At 38.1% G+C, this 13,364-nt stretch overlaps 1 protein-coding gene across 1 annotated transcript in view; it reads right to left on the bottom strand.

The window, feature by feature from the left end:
• The window catches only part of LOC134654275 (uncharacterized), a 32,923-nt gene that overhangs the window by 18,989 nt on the left and 570 nt on the right, over nt 1–13,364 (bottom strand). The window contains exons 3-16 of the mRNA XM_063509741.1: nt 13,253–13,340; nt 12,977–13,079; nt 12,142–12,223; nt 11,521–11,617; nt 10,889–11,099; nt 10,332–10,413; nt 10,129–10,219; nt 9,744–9,849; nt 8,785–8,881; nt 8,569–8,665; nt 7,911–8,137; nt 7,108–7,243; nt 6,337–6,650; nt 5,290–5,724 (exon numbers count right to left, since the gene is read on the bottom strand). Coding sequence (XP_063365811.1) covers nt 5,290–5,724; nt 6,337–6,650; nt 7,108–7,243; nt 7,911–8,137; nt 8,569–8,665; nt 8,785–8,881; nt 9,744–9,849; nt 10,129–10,219; nt 10,332–10,413; nt 10,889–11,099; nt 11,521–11,617; nt 12,142–12,223; nt 12,977–13,079; nt 13,253–13,340 — 2,166 coding nt within the window. The remainder of the gene's footprint in view (nt 1–5,289; nt 5,725–6,336; nt 6,651–7,107; nt 7,244–7,910; nt 8,138–8,568; nt 8,666–8,784; nt 8,882–9,743; nt 9,850–10,128; nt 10,220–10,331; nt 10,414–10,888; nt 11,100–11,520; nt 11,618–12,141; nt 12,224–12,976; nt 13,080–13,252; nt 13,341–13,364) is intronic.

Below are 13,364 nucleotides of genomic sequence, written 5' to 3'. Positions count from 1 at the left end.
AGTTATCGGCCCTACGATTACGTGACATATAGCCTCGAGCAAGAACTTTACTGTAGGTGTGCACCGCTCGTGTGTGGCATTGTTGTTACCTACTAAAGAAGATAGCTCTACATCTCGTAGCCTCGGTATGCTCACGCGCGGGTTTTACTTATATGACAAGTTTGATAATTCAACACAATTCTCGTTGGCTGGATTCATAAATTTGAGCCTTGAGGTACCTCTTTACCTGTCGTACGTATGATTTGCAAGATCACTGGACTGGACTTGCAAGCGTGCATGATGGTGCCATTAGGAACATCATGAATTCGCGGCCGCTATCTGTCTGTCTATCAATGGCATCAATCAAAGGCCTGTATATTTAGGGGGACGTGGACCCGCCTTTGCAGTGTCGTACGGGATTCCGATGCCACTCATACTATGTTATCTTTCATATGATTAATGAATCCAACTGAAGTGTCAGATGATATTTGCACCTGCTTTCGATTTCTATAGAAAATTAACTCGAGCAGGATAATAACATTCAAAACCCAACTTCGAGTGCATCTCAAAATAGTTAAGAAGCTTATGATTAAAGTAGTGATCAATCCTTATCGGGCGGAGTATTTAAATCCAATTACTCGTACAAGCCGCGGCGGGGGTCGGCCGTCTCACAAGAGTCAAGTAAAATAGCGATTAGGTTCAGGTTCGTGTAAACAAGTGTAGGTACCTACTTACCTGCAAGACGGCGATTGATCGGCATGTCGTTGGTTTGACTATGTCTAAAGTCAGATTCAGAAATAGATTCAATAGAAAATTGACACACCTAACAAGTGATTTTGGTTAGTGTCCGACATATTTCTAACTTCATCTAGCTTAAGCCTGACTACATTACATTGCATCCCCCTGTGCCCGGTTTAGATACCTACATACGTTGCCTACATATCGTCCCTGTGGTGATCTTGGCAGTTGATCAAGAATACCTATAGGTAGGTACCAACTGTAGTACCAAACTAATAACCTTTCGTTACGTTTTAGTTCATTTCTAAATTACCTATAGGTATATACAATTTGTCCTTTTCACCAGTTTTAAAAATAATCCTGATATAGGTAGTTAGGGTTCTAACACTCCTAACAAGACTTGTGAAGTTGTAAAGCCCACTCTCACTTTTTAACCAGCCATTACCAGCAACAATAACGTTAGTTACCTCAATTTGCGAGCAGCAGCCAACTGTTTATTGAGCCAACTTTACGAGGTGCGAAGAGCATTCGCTAACTGCGGTAACTGCACCCGTGGGGCAATCAACTTTCTTATTTGTATTGTACAAATGTACACTCATCAGCACCTGCTCCCGGTAGTCAGTCCTGAGTCCTGACCTGACAATTGTTGGATTATTTGTGATATAATAAACTAAACTTTTTGATAAATAAAAATGATAATGATGCCTAAAATTCTTTTGAATATGCACTTTCCTGACCCATGCTTACTATAGTAATTATAGTATAAATCATATAATTTTGCGGTGTTAGGTGCTCACCTACGTTTTTCAGCGCACACCGTTGCGGAGGCCGACCAACCGAGCCTAAGCTCTCCCAAACGTCACGCGTAGAGACACGCAAGTAAAACTATATATCTAGTATACAAATACCCAAAAAATTGTGCACGAGGATTAGGCAAGTAATTGTTTTACGGATCTATTTAAATATTCCCTCTCATTTCGATTTTAATTAAGATCGGTTCTATTCTATAGATAACGATATTTCAAAAGTGGCAAAACATGGACTGCCTAAGGTGTACTATTATTTATTCTGTGCTAAGGTTATCTTTCTTGACAAGAAGAATGACTTACCAAAAGGTACATACCATATTATGAATGTGTTGTGTTTTCAGTACCTACCTACCTACTGAAATTATGTAGTCGTGATCCGCTTAAAATAATACCTTATTATAATAAGAATAATCAACAAACCTCAGTAGAGTAATGTAATGATTTAACATTTGAATAACTAATTATCTTACAGAAGATTACTTTTCTTTGACACTGAACCCTTTATCACAACGAGACATGCTCATGAATAAAACTTATTAGTAAGATATCACATAACTAGACAACCATATAATATTTCTGACTTAACTACTAAATAACAGAAGTAATAAGTTCGACTTACCATAGTTAAAATCATTATCCGTTAGTCGAATTTGAAATCGGAACGTATTGTAACGAACGCCGGTTCTAAATTTGAATTCGAAAGTGCGTGAGTTGTGTGCGTGCGCGCGCGGCCGGTCGCGAACTGAACGTAGAGATACTCGTGAACGATGAACTTTAGGAGCGCCGGCGCCGCTGCACTCATGCTCTTTACTTTATTATACGAGGGGTGTTCAAAATATTCTCGGTATGAGAATGAAAACAAACAAGTACGAAAAGTTTGATATTTTTATTTTTCAATATACTCCCCTCCTATGTTCATACACTTAAAAGATCGATCAATTATTTTTTTTAATCCTGCATAAAAATATTTTTTATCTTTGGTGTAAAAATGCTCCTCCACTGCCGCCTTCAATGCTTCATCATCGGAAAATTTATTTCCACGCAGATCCTTTTTAAGATTGGGGAACAAAAAGAAGTCGCTGGGGGCTAAGTCCGGACTATACGGTGGGTGAGTAACAGTTTCAAACCCACATTCAACAATAGCTGCCTTGGCAATATGAGCAGTATGGACGGGGGCGTTGTCATGCAGAAGCATAACACCTTTGGTTAACTTTCCTCGCCTCTTTTCTTTGATTGCATCCTTTAATTGACGTAGAATGTTAGCGTAGTACTGGCCTGTGATATTTACACCTTTTTCTTTATAATCGATCAGTAATACTCCTTCACAATCCCAAAATATCGTGGCCATGACCTTGCCAGCTGAAGGGATGACCTTGAACTTCTTGGGATGAGCTGAACCCTTAATGTGCCACTGCATGGACTCTTGTTTACTCTCTGGGTCATAATGATGAACCCAGGTTTCATCTCCAGTAACTATTCTTTGCAGCACCTCATCAGGATTTTCACCGCACAGGTCAATAAAATCGGAACAACAAGCTACACGCATGTCTTTTTGAAGCCGAGTCAGCATTCGCGGAACCCATCTTGCACTTACTTTTGACATATTAAGATGGTCATGGATAATATCATGTACGGTACCAATAGAGAGATTGGTTACTTGTGCTATAGATTTTACCTTCACTCGACCATCTTCCAATATAAGTTTTTCCACTTTATCAATATTTTCTTGTGAAGTAGCTACTACAGGCCGGCCAGGTCTAGGGTCGTCTTCAACACTCTCCCTTCCACGTTTAAACTCGCTTGACCACTTTTGAATGGTAGATAAAGAAGGAGCAGACTCACGGTAAACACAATCCATTTCCTCTTTTATGGTTTTTTGATTTTTACCCTGTTTTGTCAAGAATTTTATCACGCATCGATGTTCTAATTTAGTTAACATTGTCAATTCCCACATGATGTTCATGTTTGTTCAGCAATTGCAGAAAAACAAAAGAACATCTCGGTTCGAATTATACTTTTTTTTAATGTCAATGAATAAACCTTAGCGGCCAGTAACGAAAGAAATTTTAGAAGAGGTTGTAAGATATCAATACCGAGAATATTTTGAACGCCCCTCGTACCTTCACGTATTCCTGTTGGGAGGAGAGGAGAGTCGGGTGTATAAAGAACCAGTGTCATACGATCCACACACGCCCGACAACGCGAAAGAGCCGTAAAAGTAATGGAAAAACGTACCTATTCTATTGTTTAATTAATTCCAACTGGTTTTCCTATGTTACGGCTGCTATGCGTGGAGGAGCACGCTCGGCTCATCCGCTGTTTTAGTAGTAATCTTTCCATTGAATGTACCAAGGGGTAGTAGAGTCTAAGGATTAAAGTATAGTCTTGTCTTTACATCTCAGCATCGGTAGGTATATGTGTTGTCTGTACAATTAACCTTGCTCTGAGAAAAAACATATTTTTCTAAGTATTCAAACATCCAAATTCGAAGATCGTTTATCTGCGTCTCTACTACCTACTCCGTTAACGCAAAAACGACAGAGATGGAAAAAATCGACCTTCAAGTTCAATGGCTACAGCTACTTACTCCCTGATGGGTCGAGTGACTCTCCCACGTCTAGTAACTAAGCAACTGGAATATCAGCACTCGACATATCCGATCAGCATTCCATTAGGACAGGTATTTTCGGACACTATCGGTCAAGTGGACAAGAGATCCGATTAACTGTTTACCTTAGAGATCTGATAAAAGACGTTGCTTTGTTAAACCAACAATGACTTTTTACAACTATCTGTACTTCCCTTTTGCCAGGCGTGGCTCACTCCGCGATTTCGTCGCGTCACTACAAGTACCTACAAGTACATGCGGCCAACACCAATTTTGGTGTCTAGCCATAGTAGTTGTCATTGTCACGCACCGCTAAGGAACGGACGCCTGCTCGCGCTTGCGCCACCTAGCGGTCATATCTGTCGTAAAAGAAGCGTTTATTACTTAGGGAGTGAATCTTCTGTACCTAGTACTATTATTTATTCTGTGCTTTTGCTTATTGAATGTGTCAACATATCAACTTGTAGGTACAAGTTTACAACTATGTGTGAGGAAATCAAGTTGGAGAGGTCAAGCTTACGAAGCTGGTTTTTATTTATAGCTTTGTCAGCAACAGTTTAATTCCACTTTTATCGAATACTGTAAATGTCCATACTTTTTACTGACTATTCTTCAACCTTATTCAAGGGACATAAGGTACAGCGATGATTAGCTACATATTCAACGGCATGTAACTTTTCACAACGACTAGGTATGTACTATGAGTACTATGACATACATAATATAGTTACTTTATTAGATATCATCTATAACAGAGACAAAGGATTAGAATGACCAATCATACCTTACACTAAGGAAATTAAATACGAGTAAGTACCTACCAATGATTTTCTGTTAAATACGTGAGTTAACCACTCAGGTAGGTACTTTAAATTTAAATAGTCATTAATACTTACATTATACGTATTTCCATGTTTCTTCTCTTTTAAGATTTAACTAAACTTTAATTAAAGTTTTCTCTCCTCTTTTTTGTTCAACTTTTTGAAAATAAAAATTCTGTTGTTTTTTTAACAATTCAATGCTGTTCTGAAATAAACAAAGAATTCCACTACCGATAAATGAACACTTATTCGCGGAATAAATATGTTGACATGTCAACAAAGATAAAATTGGGGGTCACGAGCGATCAAAGAGAGGATAAAAACAAAGTTATGCTATTGGTTCTTTACTGCTTTTCTATGTACAATACGCTTATGTCGACTCACGCACCCGGCCGTCCTGAACGTCTTCCAACATTCGTTACAAGTGAAAGGTCTTTCATCAGTATGGGTTCTTTTATGGACTGTCAAAATCTCTGAAGTATTGAATCTTTTGCCACAAGTGTCACATTCGTGGTTCCTTTGGTTCGCGTGATGTACGAAATGTCTTCTATACTGGGCGAGGATATGAAACGTTTTCCCGCAGACCTCGCAAGTTTTCTTCGGTGTGGGATTGTGGACGGCCTTGTGTATGACGAGTCCGCTTTTGAACTTGAACTTCTTGTCGCAGACGTCGCACGAGTAGAATTTTCCGGTGGAGTGCATGTCTAGATGGCTGCGGAGATTCCTTGTGTGTTTCCCGCAGATTTCACAGACCTTCCAATAGTCGTACCTTCAATAAGTGAGAAATAAAATCATGACATCTTAGAGTCGGTTGCACTAACACTAAACTATATGTATATTGTATATGTAATCATTATTACTTTAACTATAAGTGCTATCATCGTATTGAATGAGCAGCTTCAAAGGTCTCTACTGAGTTACGTTAATCAGTCCGTCGATTGTGTCGAGTGCGTCTTAGGGTCGGTTGCACCAAACTGTTTGTCATCGTTAAAGAGTTCGCTAAATTTTATTGTATGGAAAGTTTTATGTAAATCGCCGCGGCGCGCCGGGTAATGATCAATCTGTCAAATTTTTAAATTGTTTTTAAATGCGGATGGTGCAACTCGCACTTAGTCCACAGTAAACTCGTTGAAACTTATTTTATGCGTAAGCAGATAAAAGAAAACTTTGACGCTTTCAGTCACAAGAGAAAAAGACGTTTCACACTTAGATATGTTCTAATCCAAATGAAATATTTAATCGAGAATGAAACGTACGCATCAACGCCTCAAGAACACTAACCGATCAGCACGAAGGATGCACATATTCCCTCACGTCTGTAAAGACAAACTCACGATAGAAAACTAAAACAGCCAAAACCATTATCAACTAACTAACGTACCTCATTTTACGCATCTTCTTTTTCTTCCTAACCATAATCTTCTTCGACTCCGCTTTAGCCAGTTTCTTTTCCTGTTTCATATCCGCGTCGCTTTGGAAATCATCAAAATGCGTATCTACGTCTCCTGCGTCCTGGTCATGTTTGTCTATGTCATTGTTATCATGGTCATCTATGGCTACTTCGATTTTTATAGATTTGGTGGCGCGGAAGTGTTTGTCGACGTCCTGGCATTTCCGTCGGAATTTGTATGCGTGCTCTAGGTCGTTGAGACAGTGGAGACATATTTGCCATGGTAGTTTATCGGATTTGTCCATCTGTAAACGAATATGCTAATGTGATTATTGAAATAATGGATACAGGTACGCCGATCTGCATGTACCATGACCATAGAGAAATATAGTAAGACAAGAGTGCTATAGTAAGACAAGAGTGCTCACTCCATACATCAGTTTTGATACCAAAAATACTATTAGCATCTAGCATCGAGTAGCGGAACTATCAGTACTGCTACTTGACAATAGATGTAGCACCGACCGGAAAGTCTTATGCTCAACAACATAAGACTTTCCGGTCGGTGCTACATCTAGATAAGTTAACAATATCCAGCTTATTTCGCCGTAGTCTGATAAATAAGACAATACTTCGTACCGGCGGCGACACGAGCAAGCTCGATGTGAAATTCTACCCGGTTATGAATTTATTTAGTAAGACACCAGCGTACCAAATGTGATTAACGCCTTAGGTAAATAACATAATAATTATGTGAGGTACCTCGATGCCTCCGATGAGCCGCAGCTTGGAGGCCAGGTCTACGCCCTCCTCGTCCGTCCTGTGAAGGTCTACACACGCGCCCGATCCGAAGCAAGAGCGGCATTGCTTGTCCGTCACTTCTATCTTTGGATTCAACCTGCAGACCATAGCAATTGTTGTTGTACTACAATAAGTAGATGAAGAAGTTGATGGTCATACGTTTTAATCTTTTCGACGCCGTGTCAAACAGAAAAGCTGGCACGCTGACGCCACGTCACCCAAGCGTCAAAACTGAAATTGAACTTTATGCATATGCACGTAGGTCTATGTTGCTCTGTGGTCTGTGACCGATTAATCGGTCTTTGGCGTTGAACCTACGGTGCGGATATATCGGTCATTGGCGTCCAAAAGGTTAACAATAAAGTCGCGTCAAGATCATTTTGAACACCTGGCCCGCTTAGCAACTTCTGCTGCTGACTGTATAAAATAGAGTATTTGACTGTATTTAAAATAAATTATTTTAAATCATGCAAGAAATAAAGGACCAGAAGATTAATCGACAAACGTATAAAATCATTATATAAAGTAGGTAATTTGATCGTGACGTCACATGCTAGTGTTTCATATAAATTCTATAGTAGCAAAAAATCGTTTTGACAGGTCGAAAAAAGCAACTGTAGTCAAATATTCTATATTTCCTATTCATTTATCCAATAGTAATGCCGATGTAATGTAATAATCCTTATTGAGTGTTGATTGGATTGGAAGACCAGGAACCGAAAAAACAATACGTACAAAGTGATGTACGAAATAGTATCACAGACCTTTGTTTCAAATCCAACAGCTTGATATCGTCTTCGAAATCATCATCATGCTCCACATGATCCACATGATCTACATGATCAGACATGACAGCTAAGTTGTCATAATTGTCGTCATCTGTCTGTTGTTTGATCTTGGGCTTGGTCTTCAGCGGTTCGTACTGAGACATTGCGTCGAAGTAGGCCCATCGCTCGTTGAGGATACCCTTGTTGGCGAACTTGCGTTTCCACTGGTAATGAAATGTGAGTTCAGATACATTTCTTACGGTGGTGAGAAAACAAGTAGCGATCGACTATTCTCTAGCCTCTAGCACTAGAAACGTACGTGTAGATGTAGATCCCGTGTGAATAAAAGAGATACACATATACCACTGACTGTTCATGCCAGCGAGTATATTTTCTAGGTAAAAGCACTTTGTCGACCAAATGACTCATGTTTAGTGGGAAAATCGATCTTAAAAACGTGGCTAAAGGTTTGGTTTTGAATGAATTTTAAATATGATTTGTTTGATAAATAAATCCTGTCACAAAAATTGCTGGCCGTGTAACTTGAACCCGCAACCATAGGCTTACCCAAAACTAATTACCTATAGATGATTTGCAAACCCAGAATGGTTACAATATTATATCCAAATATGTAAACAAGGTAAATGTTACCTACCTTAAATGTTTTCAAAAGATGCGTCCACATCTCTTCCAAGTCCAATAAACTGTGGTCTATAGGGAGACCCATACTACGAAGTCTTTTCTCCACTACCCTAAAAATGAAGGCTCATGTTAATTCTGAATATTCTGATTAACAATATTAGTTATAATTCCAAGTGATATGTATGATTGTAAATTAATAAATAAATAAAAAATATAAAAATGTTGATACCTCCATGCAGAACTTTGGTCCCGGTATTTGGCAAACCTAAATAAATAATCCAGTTCTGTTCTCGCGCTTATAAGGTTCAAGACCCATTTTTCTTGCCCTGACAAAATAAAATAAAGTTACCTAAATAACAGGAGCATACATAGATGGATCGAGTAAAGTAAACGTCGTGTATGAAATATTAAATATATTAACTAGGGATGTACCGACTAGTCGCCGACTAGTCGGGAAAGCCGACTATCCGGCGTCATTTGTAGTCGGCGATTAGTCGGCGACTAGTCGGCAAAAATGGCCGATTAGTCGGCACTTTATAAGTGACAGATAAACAGGGCAAAACGAAATAAACAGCGAATATTTACCATAAGCTTTTCACCTATTTTACCCAAATTCCTATTTAGGGTGCTAACGAAAACTTTTGTTCAAATTATTGACCGTGTGATCGCTTTCTTATATCCGATTATCGTATGAAATAGCCTTAGGATTTATATTTTATTTTTACCGTTACTATAATATGATGAATAGCGCGACGAAAGGGGTAAAACGATTGTTTTCTAAGTGCATCTGAACCGAAATTAGACGTAAGTGACGTAACTAATGGTTTTGCCGACTAGCCGACTAGTCGGCCGACTAATCGGCCATCCGAGCGCCGATTAGTCGGCCAAATCAATAGTCGGTACATCACTAATATTAACACATTCATTGCCACCCAGCCAAACAAGACATCCGCGGCAGGCCTCAAAAATTTATTCATATAAAGGTGTAGTACAACGATCCTGTCTATCGGGTCGTCCGGCCTGGGAACGAAATCATAAAATACCCGATAGTCGGGTGTTCGGCACTGAATGTGTTAAAAGCACCACTCTTGAGTCAGTCTCACAGAAGTTTTGTTATTAAAGTCGTGTATGAAAGTATGTGTTTATATTATATATTCGGCACGTTAAAAAAAAGGGGGAAATACTTACATCCCAGCAGAGGGTTAAGGCTCAGCCGCTTCTCACCCAAATACAACTCGAATAATGTGTAGTAGATCCAACTTTTGTTATTAGTAGCCTTTGCCTTCTGGTATTCCTGGACATGAAAATACTATGTATTTGTAATCGATTCGATCAAATCCGTCTGCGGGATAAATTTATACACGGCCGTATGCGTACAGTCAGCAGCAATAGTTGCTAAGCGGGCGAGGTCTTCAAAATAATATTGACGCGACTTTATTGGAGAATAAGAGCGCGTCAAGGTAATTATGAACGCCTCGCCCGCTTAGCAACTTCTGCTGCTGACTGTACATGCAAAAGACAGTACGCGGTGCCTAACTTGATTGATAAAGCAAAGGTTTTATAATATGCTTACCCCGAATGTCGCCGCCCATTTCCGACATATCTCTCTACCGTTCAGAGTGTCAGGAAAGCCATATTCTTGCTTCATTATGTTCAGAAGGTCACTGCGCCGAAACAAAAAAATAATACTAAACGCAAAACAAATCTTATTACAGTCAAAATTAAGTTCAATATTGCATAGTAGGATGGACTTTAAGAAAGAATGATGTGACTCACTTCCAAGCCCATTTCCTTTCTCTGAACAGCCAGTCGTTTTGTAATCGTATTTGAATGAAAGTCTCAGTAATGTCTTTCGACCCTGCAATTTAATTACACTATTAATTGGAATTTAATTAAACATTTAACTCAACTATTAAGACTTTATAAAATCAAATGACAGATGATTTCTTTAACCCTTTTGTGCTCAGTGACATAATAATGGTGTTGCTATAAAATCCTAAGATATCAGATATGTATAAATGCCTGGGTCCCAATGATTTAAAAAATTTAAGAATATTATAAATATACATGGATAGGATAGGTAGTGAAAGTCAGAGTAAAATCCTTACTTAAACTGTCAGGGACAGTTTAAGTAAGGACCCCCATGGGTTATGTTATGTCAAATTTGGTATAGTATGGATAGTAAATAACGCCATCTAGTGTTACCTCATTAATTCTATAATGTTTTTGATACACCTTTTTATCAAAGCGAGCGAGAAGCCCAGTAAAAACTTATTTTTATGCGGCTGGATGACAATTATATGCACTGTTGCCCCATAGACGCAAATACTCACACTGAAACTCATCAGTCTCATTCTCCTGAGCGCTCTTATTCTTGACATGTTTGTTGCTGGACTTGCGACACCGACTGAAGAACTCCAAGGGCGTTTCGGTCTCCAAACGGACCAGGTGGTCGGGGTCGAAGCGCTGGTAGTAGCTCAGCATGGCGCCGTATAGCGGCCAGTCGTGGTCTACGTCTTTTTTCAGTTTTTGGCGGTATTTTCTCTAGAAATCAAATATGCCCCATGGTTAATGTTTTACATGTCCTCTGAACGACGCATAAATAGATCAAGGACACAATACGAACGCTAATGACGGCTTTAGAGACGAAATCTAACTAGCCTGGCTAATCAGTTAGTTCGAAAAGACGCAAATAAAATTGTAGCCAGATGGCTACATAGATATTTTACTTTATACATATTTTAAATTTTCTACCTTGTTTATTTGGCAGAAACATTTAGTCTATCTATACAATAATCCTTGTACCAGTCGCACACCTAAGCATAAAAAATAATGTGACAGTATATTAGGCAGCAAATTTGCTAGTGTCCGACCGAAACCAAAACCGAACCTTTGGCAGAAACATCATTTTTATGCTTAAACCAAAACTTTGGTCAGATACTAATATGCTTCTATCGCAACATACATTGAATGTGGTGATGATGTACTGCCAAAGTCCCTTAATGTCTTGGACGCAGCAGTCATCAGGTAGATCCTGGCTTCTCATTGCCTTCTCCACAGTCCTGGTAACAATTATAAGAATATATTGAATTGTGAAATATTATTCTTATATTATTAACCCAAAAATAATTAGTTCTTTATTATTTACAGAAAAATTTTTTGAAAACAATCTTAAATTTGTAACAATGGTTAATTTAATCCAACAGTTAAGGTACATTGGGCTAACTTACTAACTTCGAAAGCAGGGTAATTCTGAAAATCACTATTATCTACTACCTATATCAGAAGCTTTTCATACTTTGGCAATAATTGTGCTACTGCAACGCTCGCCAAATCATCTTGCTTACTGTCAGTGTCAATACAGTCTAGTAAACATTTGCAATTTTCAATATTACCCCACTTTCCAAGTTACATACACCCTATTAATTTCTTTTGGGATAAAGCCAAAATTTTGATCATTAGTTACTACTAAGCTAATATTATGGATTTTTGTGGTCCGAAATAAATGATTTTTATTTTATTTATCTTTTATTTAAGGCCCATACAATACAATGACTTCCTTTGAAAACAGCAAAATATTTAATACCTCCAAAAGTGCTGGTAATCCACTTTCATCTCCTTTGCCTCTGATACGCATATTACTAGCTTTAATCGCCACTCATCATCCCCTAGAAAAAAGTCACTTTAATCAAAATAGCAAATTTCTAAAGAATAATTATACATATTTGGATAACAAGCATGTTCTGGAGTCAAACTTGATGTGAGTAAATTAAAAAAAGCGGCCAAGTGCGAGTCGGACTCGCCCATGAAGGGTTCCGTATTTAGGGGATTTATGACGTATTCAAAAATAAACTACTAACTACATCTCGTTCAAACCAATTTTCGGAGGAAGTTTGCATGGTAATGTACATCATATATTTTGTTTAGTTTCATCATTCTCTTATTTTAGAAGTTACAGGGGGGGGGGGGGGGGGGACACACACACATTTTACCACTTTGGAAGTGTCTCTCGCGCAAACTATTCAGTTTAGAAAAAAAATATATTAGAAACCTCAATATCATTTTTGAAGGCCTATCCATAGATACCCCACAAGTATGGGTTTTATGAAAAAAAAAAAAAGAGTTTCAGTTCTAAGTATGGGGAACCCCCAAAATTTCTTGTTTTTTTTTTCTATTTTTATGTGAAAATCTTAATGCGGTTCACAGAATACATCTACGTACCAAATTTCAACAGTATAGTTTCAGAAAAAAGTGGCTGTGACATACGGACGGACACACAGACATGACGAATCCATAAGGGTTCCGTTTTTTGCCATTTGGTCCGTAGCCAAATGGCAAAAATCGAAAACCCTAAAAAAGAAATAGTATTTTGAACAAATAGGTATTTTTACAGTTTTGTAAAATGTTTTTGCAATACTTACATGATTCATATTTATCCAAAATAGTAGTTTTACCATAATGTTTTTCAAACATCTTATAGTACTTCCAACTTTTATTTTTTGTTTTTTTAGCAATTTTGTAGCACTGTAATAAATAACAACCCTTTATTAACATATTCAATGGTCAACTTTTTATAGTTATTAGACATAGGGAGATTATAATATTAATACGTTAATACACTCACTGCCAGTGACCCAATAGGCGGGTTCCCTGTTTATGTAATTTAAATGCATTAATAAAGTGTAAAAACTACTTACATCATAAGTGTAAGACCACTTCTTCCGTACATGATTTATTGTCATAGTTTCTGGGTATCCATTTTCTAATAAGATTGTGCGAAACTCCCTGCAATTTATACAGTTATTTATG

The sequence above is a fragment of the Cydia amplana genome, chromosome 14 (assembly GCF_948474715.1).
Source record: "Cydia amplana chromosome 14, ilCydAmpl1.1, whole genome shotgun sequence".
NCBI classification, from domain to species: domain Eukaryota; kingdom Metazoa; phylum Arthropoda; class Insecta; order Lepidoptera; family Tortricidae; genus Cydia; species Cydia amplana.
Note: the sequence above shows the minus strand (reverse complement) of the source record. Positions and strands in the feature narration are given on the sequence as shown.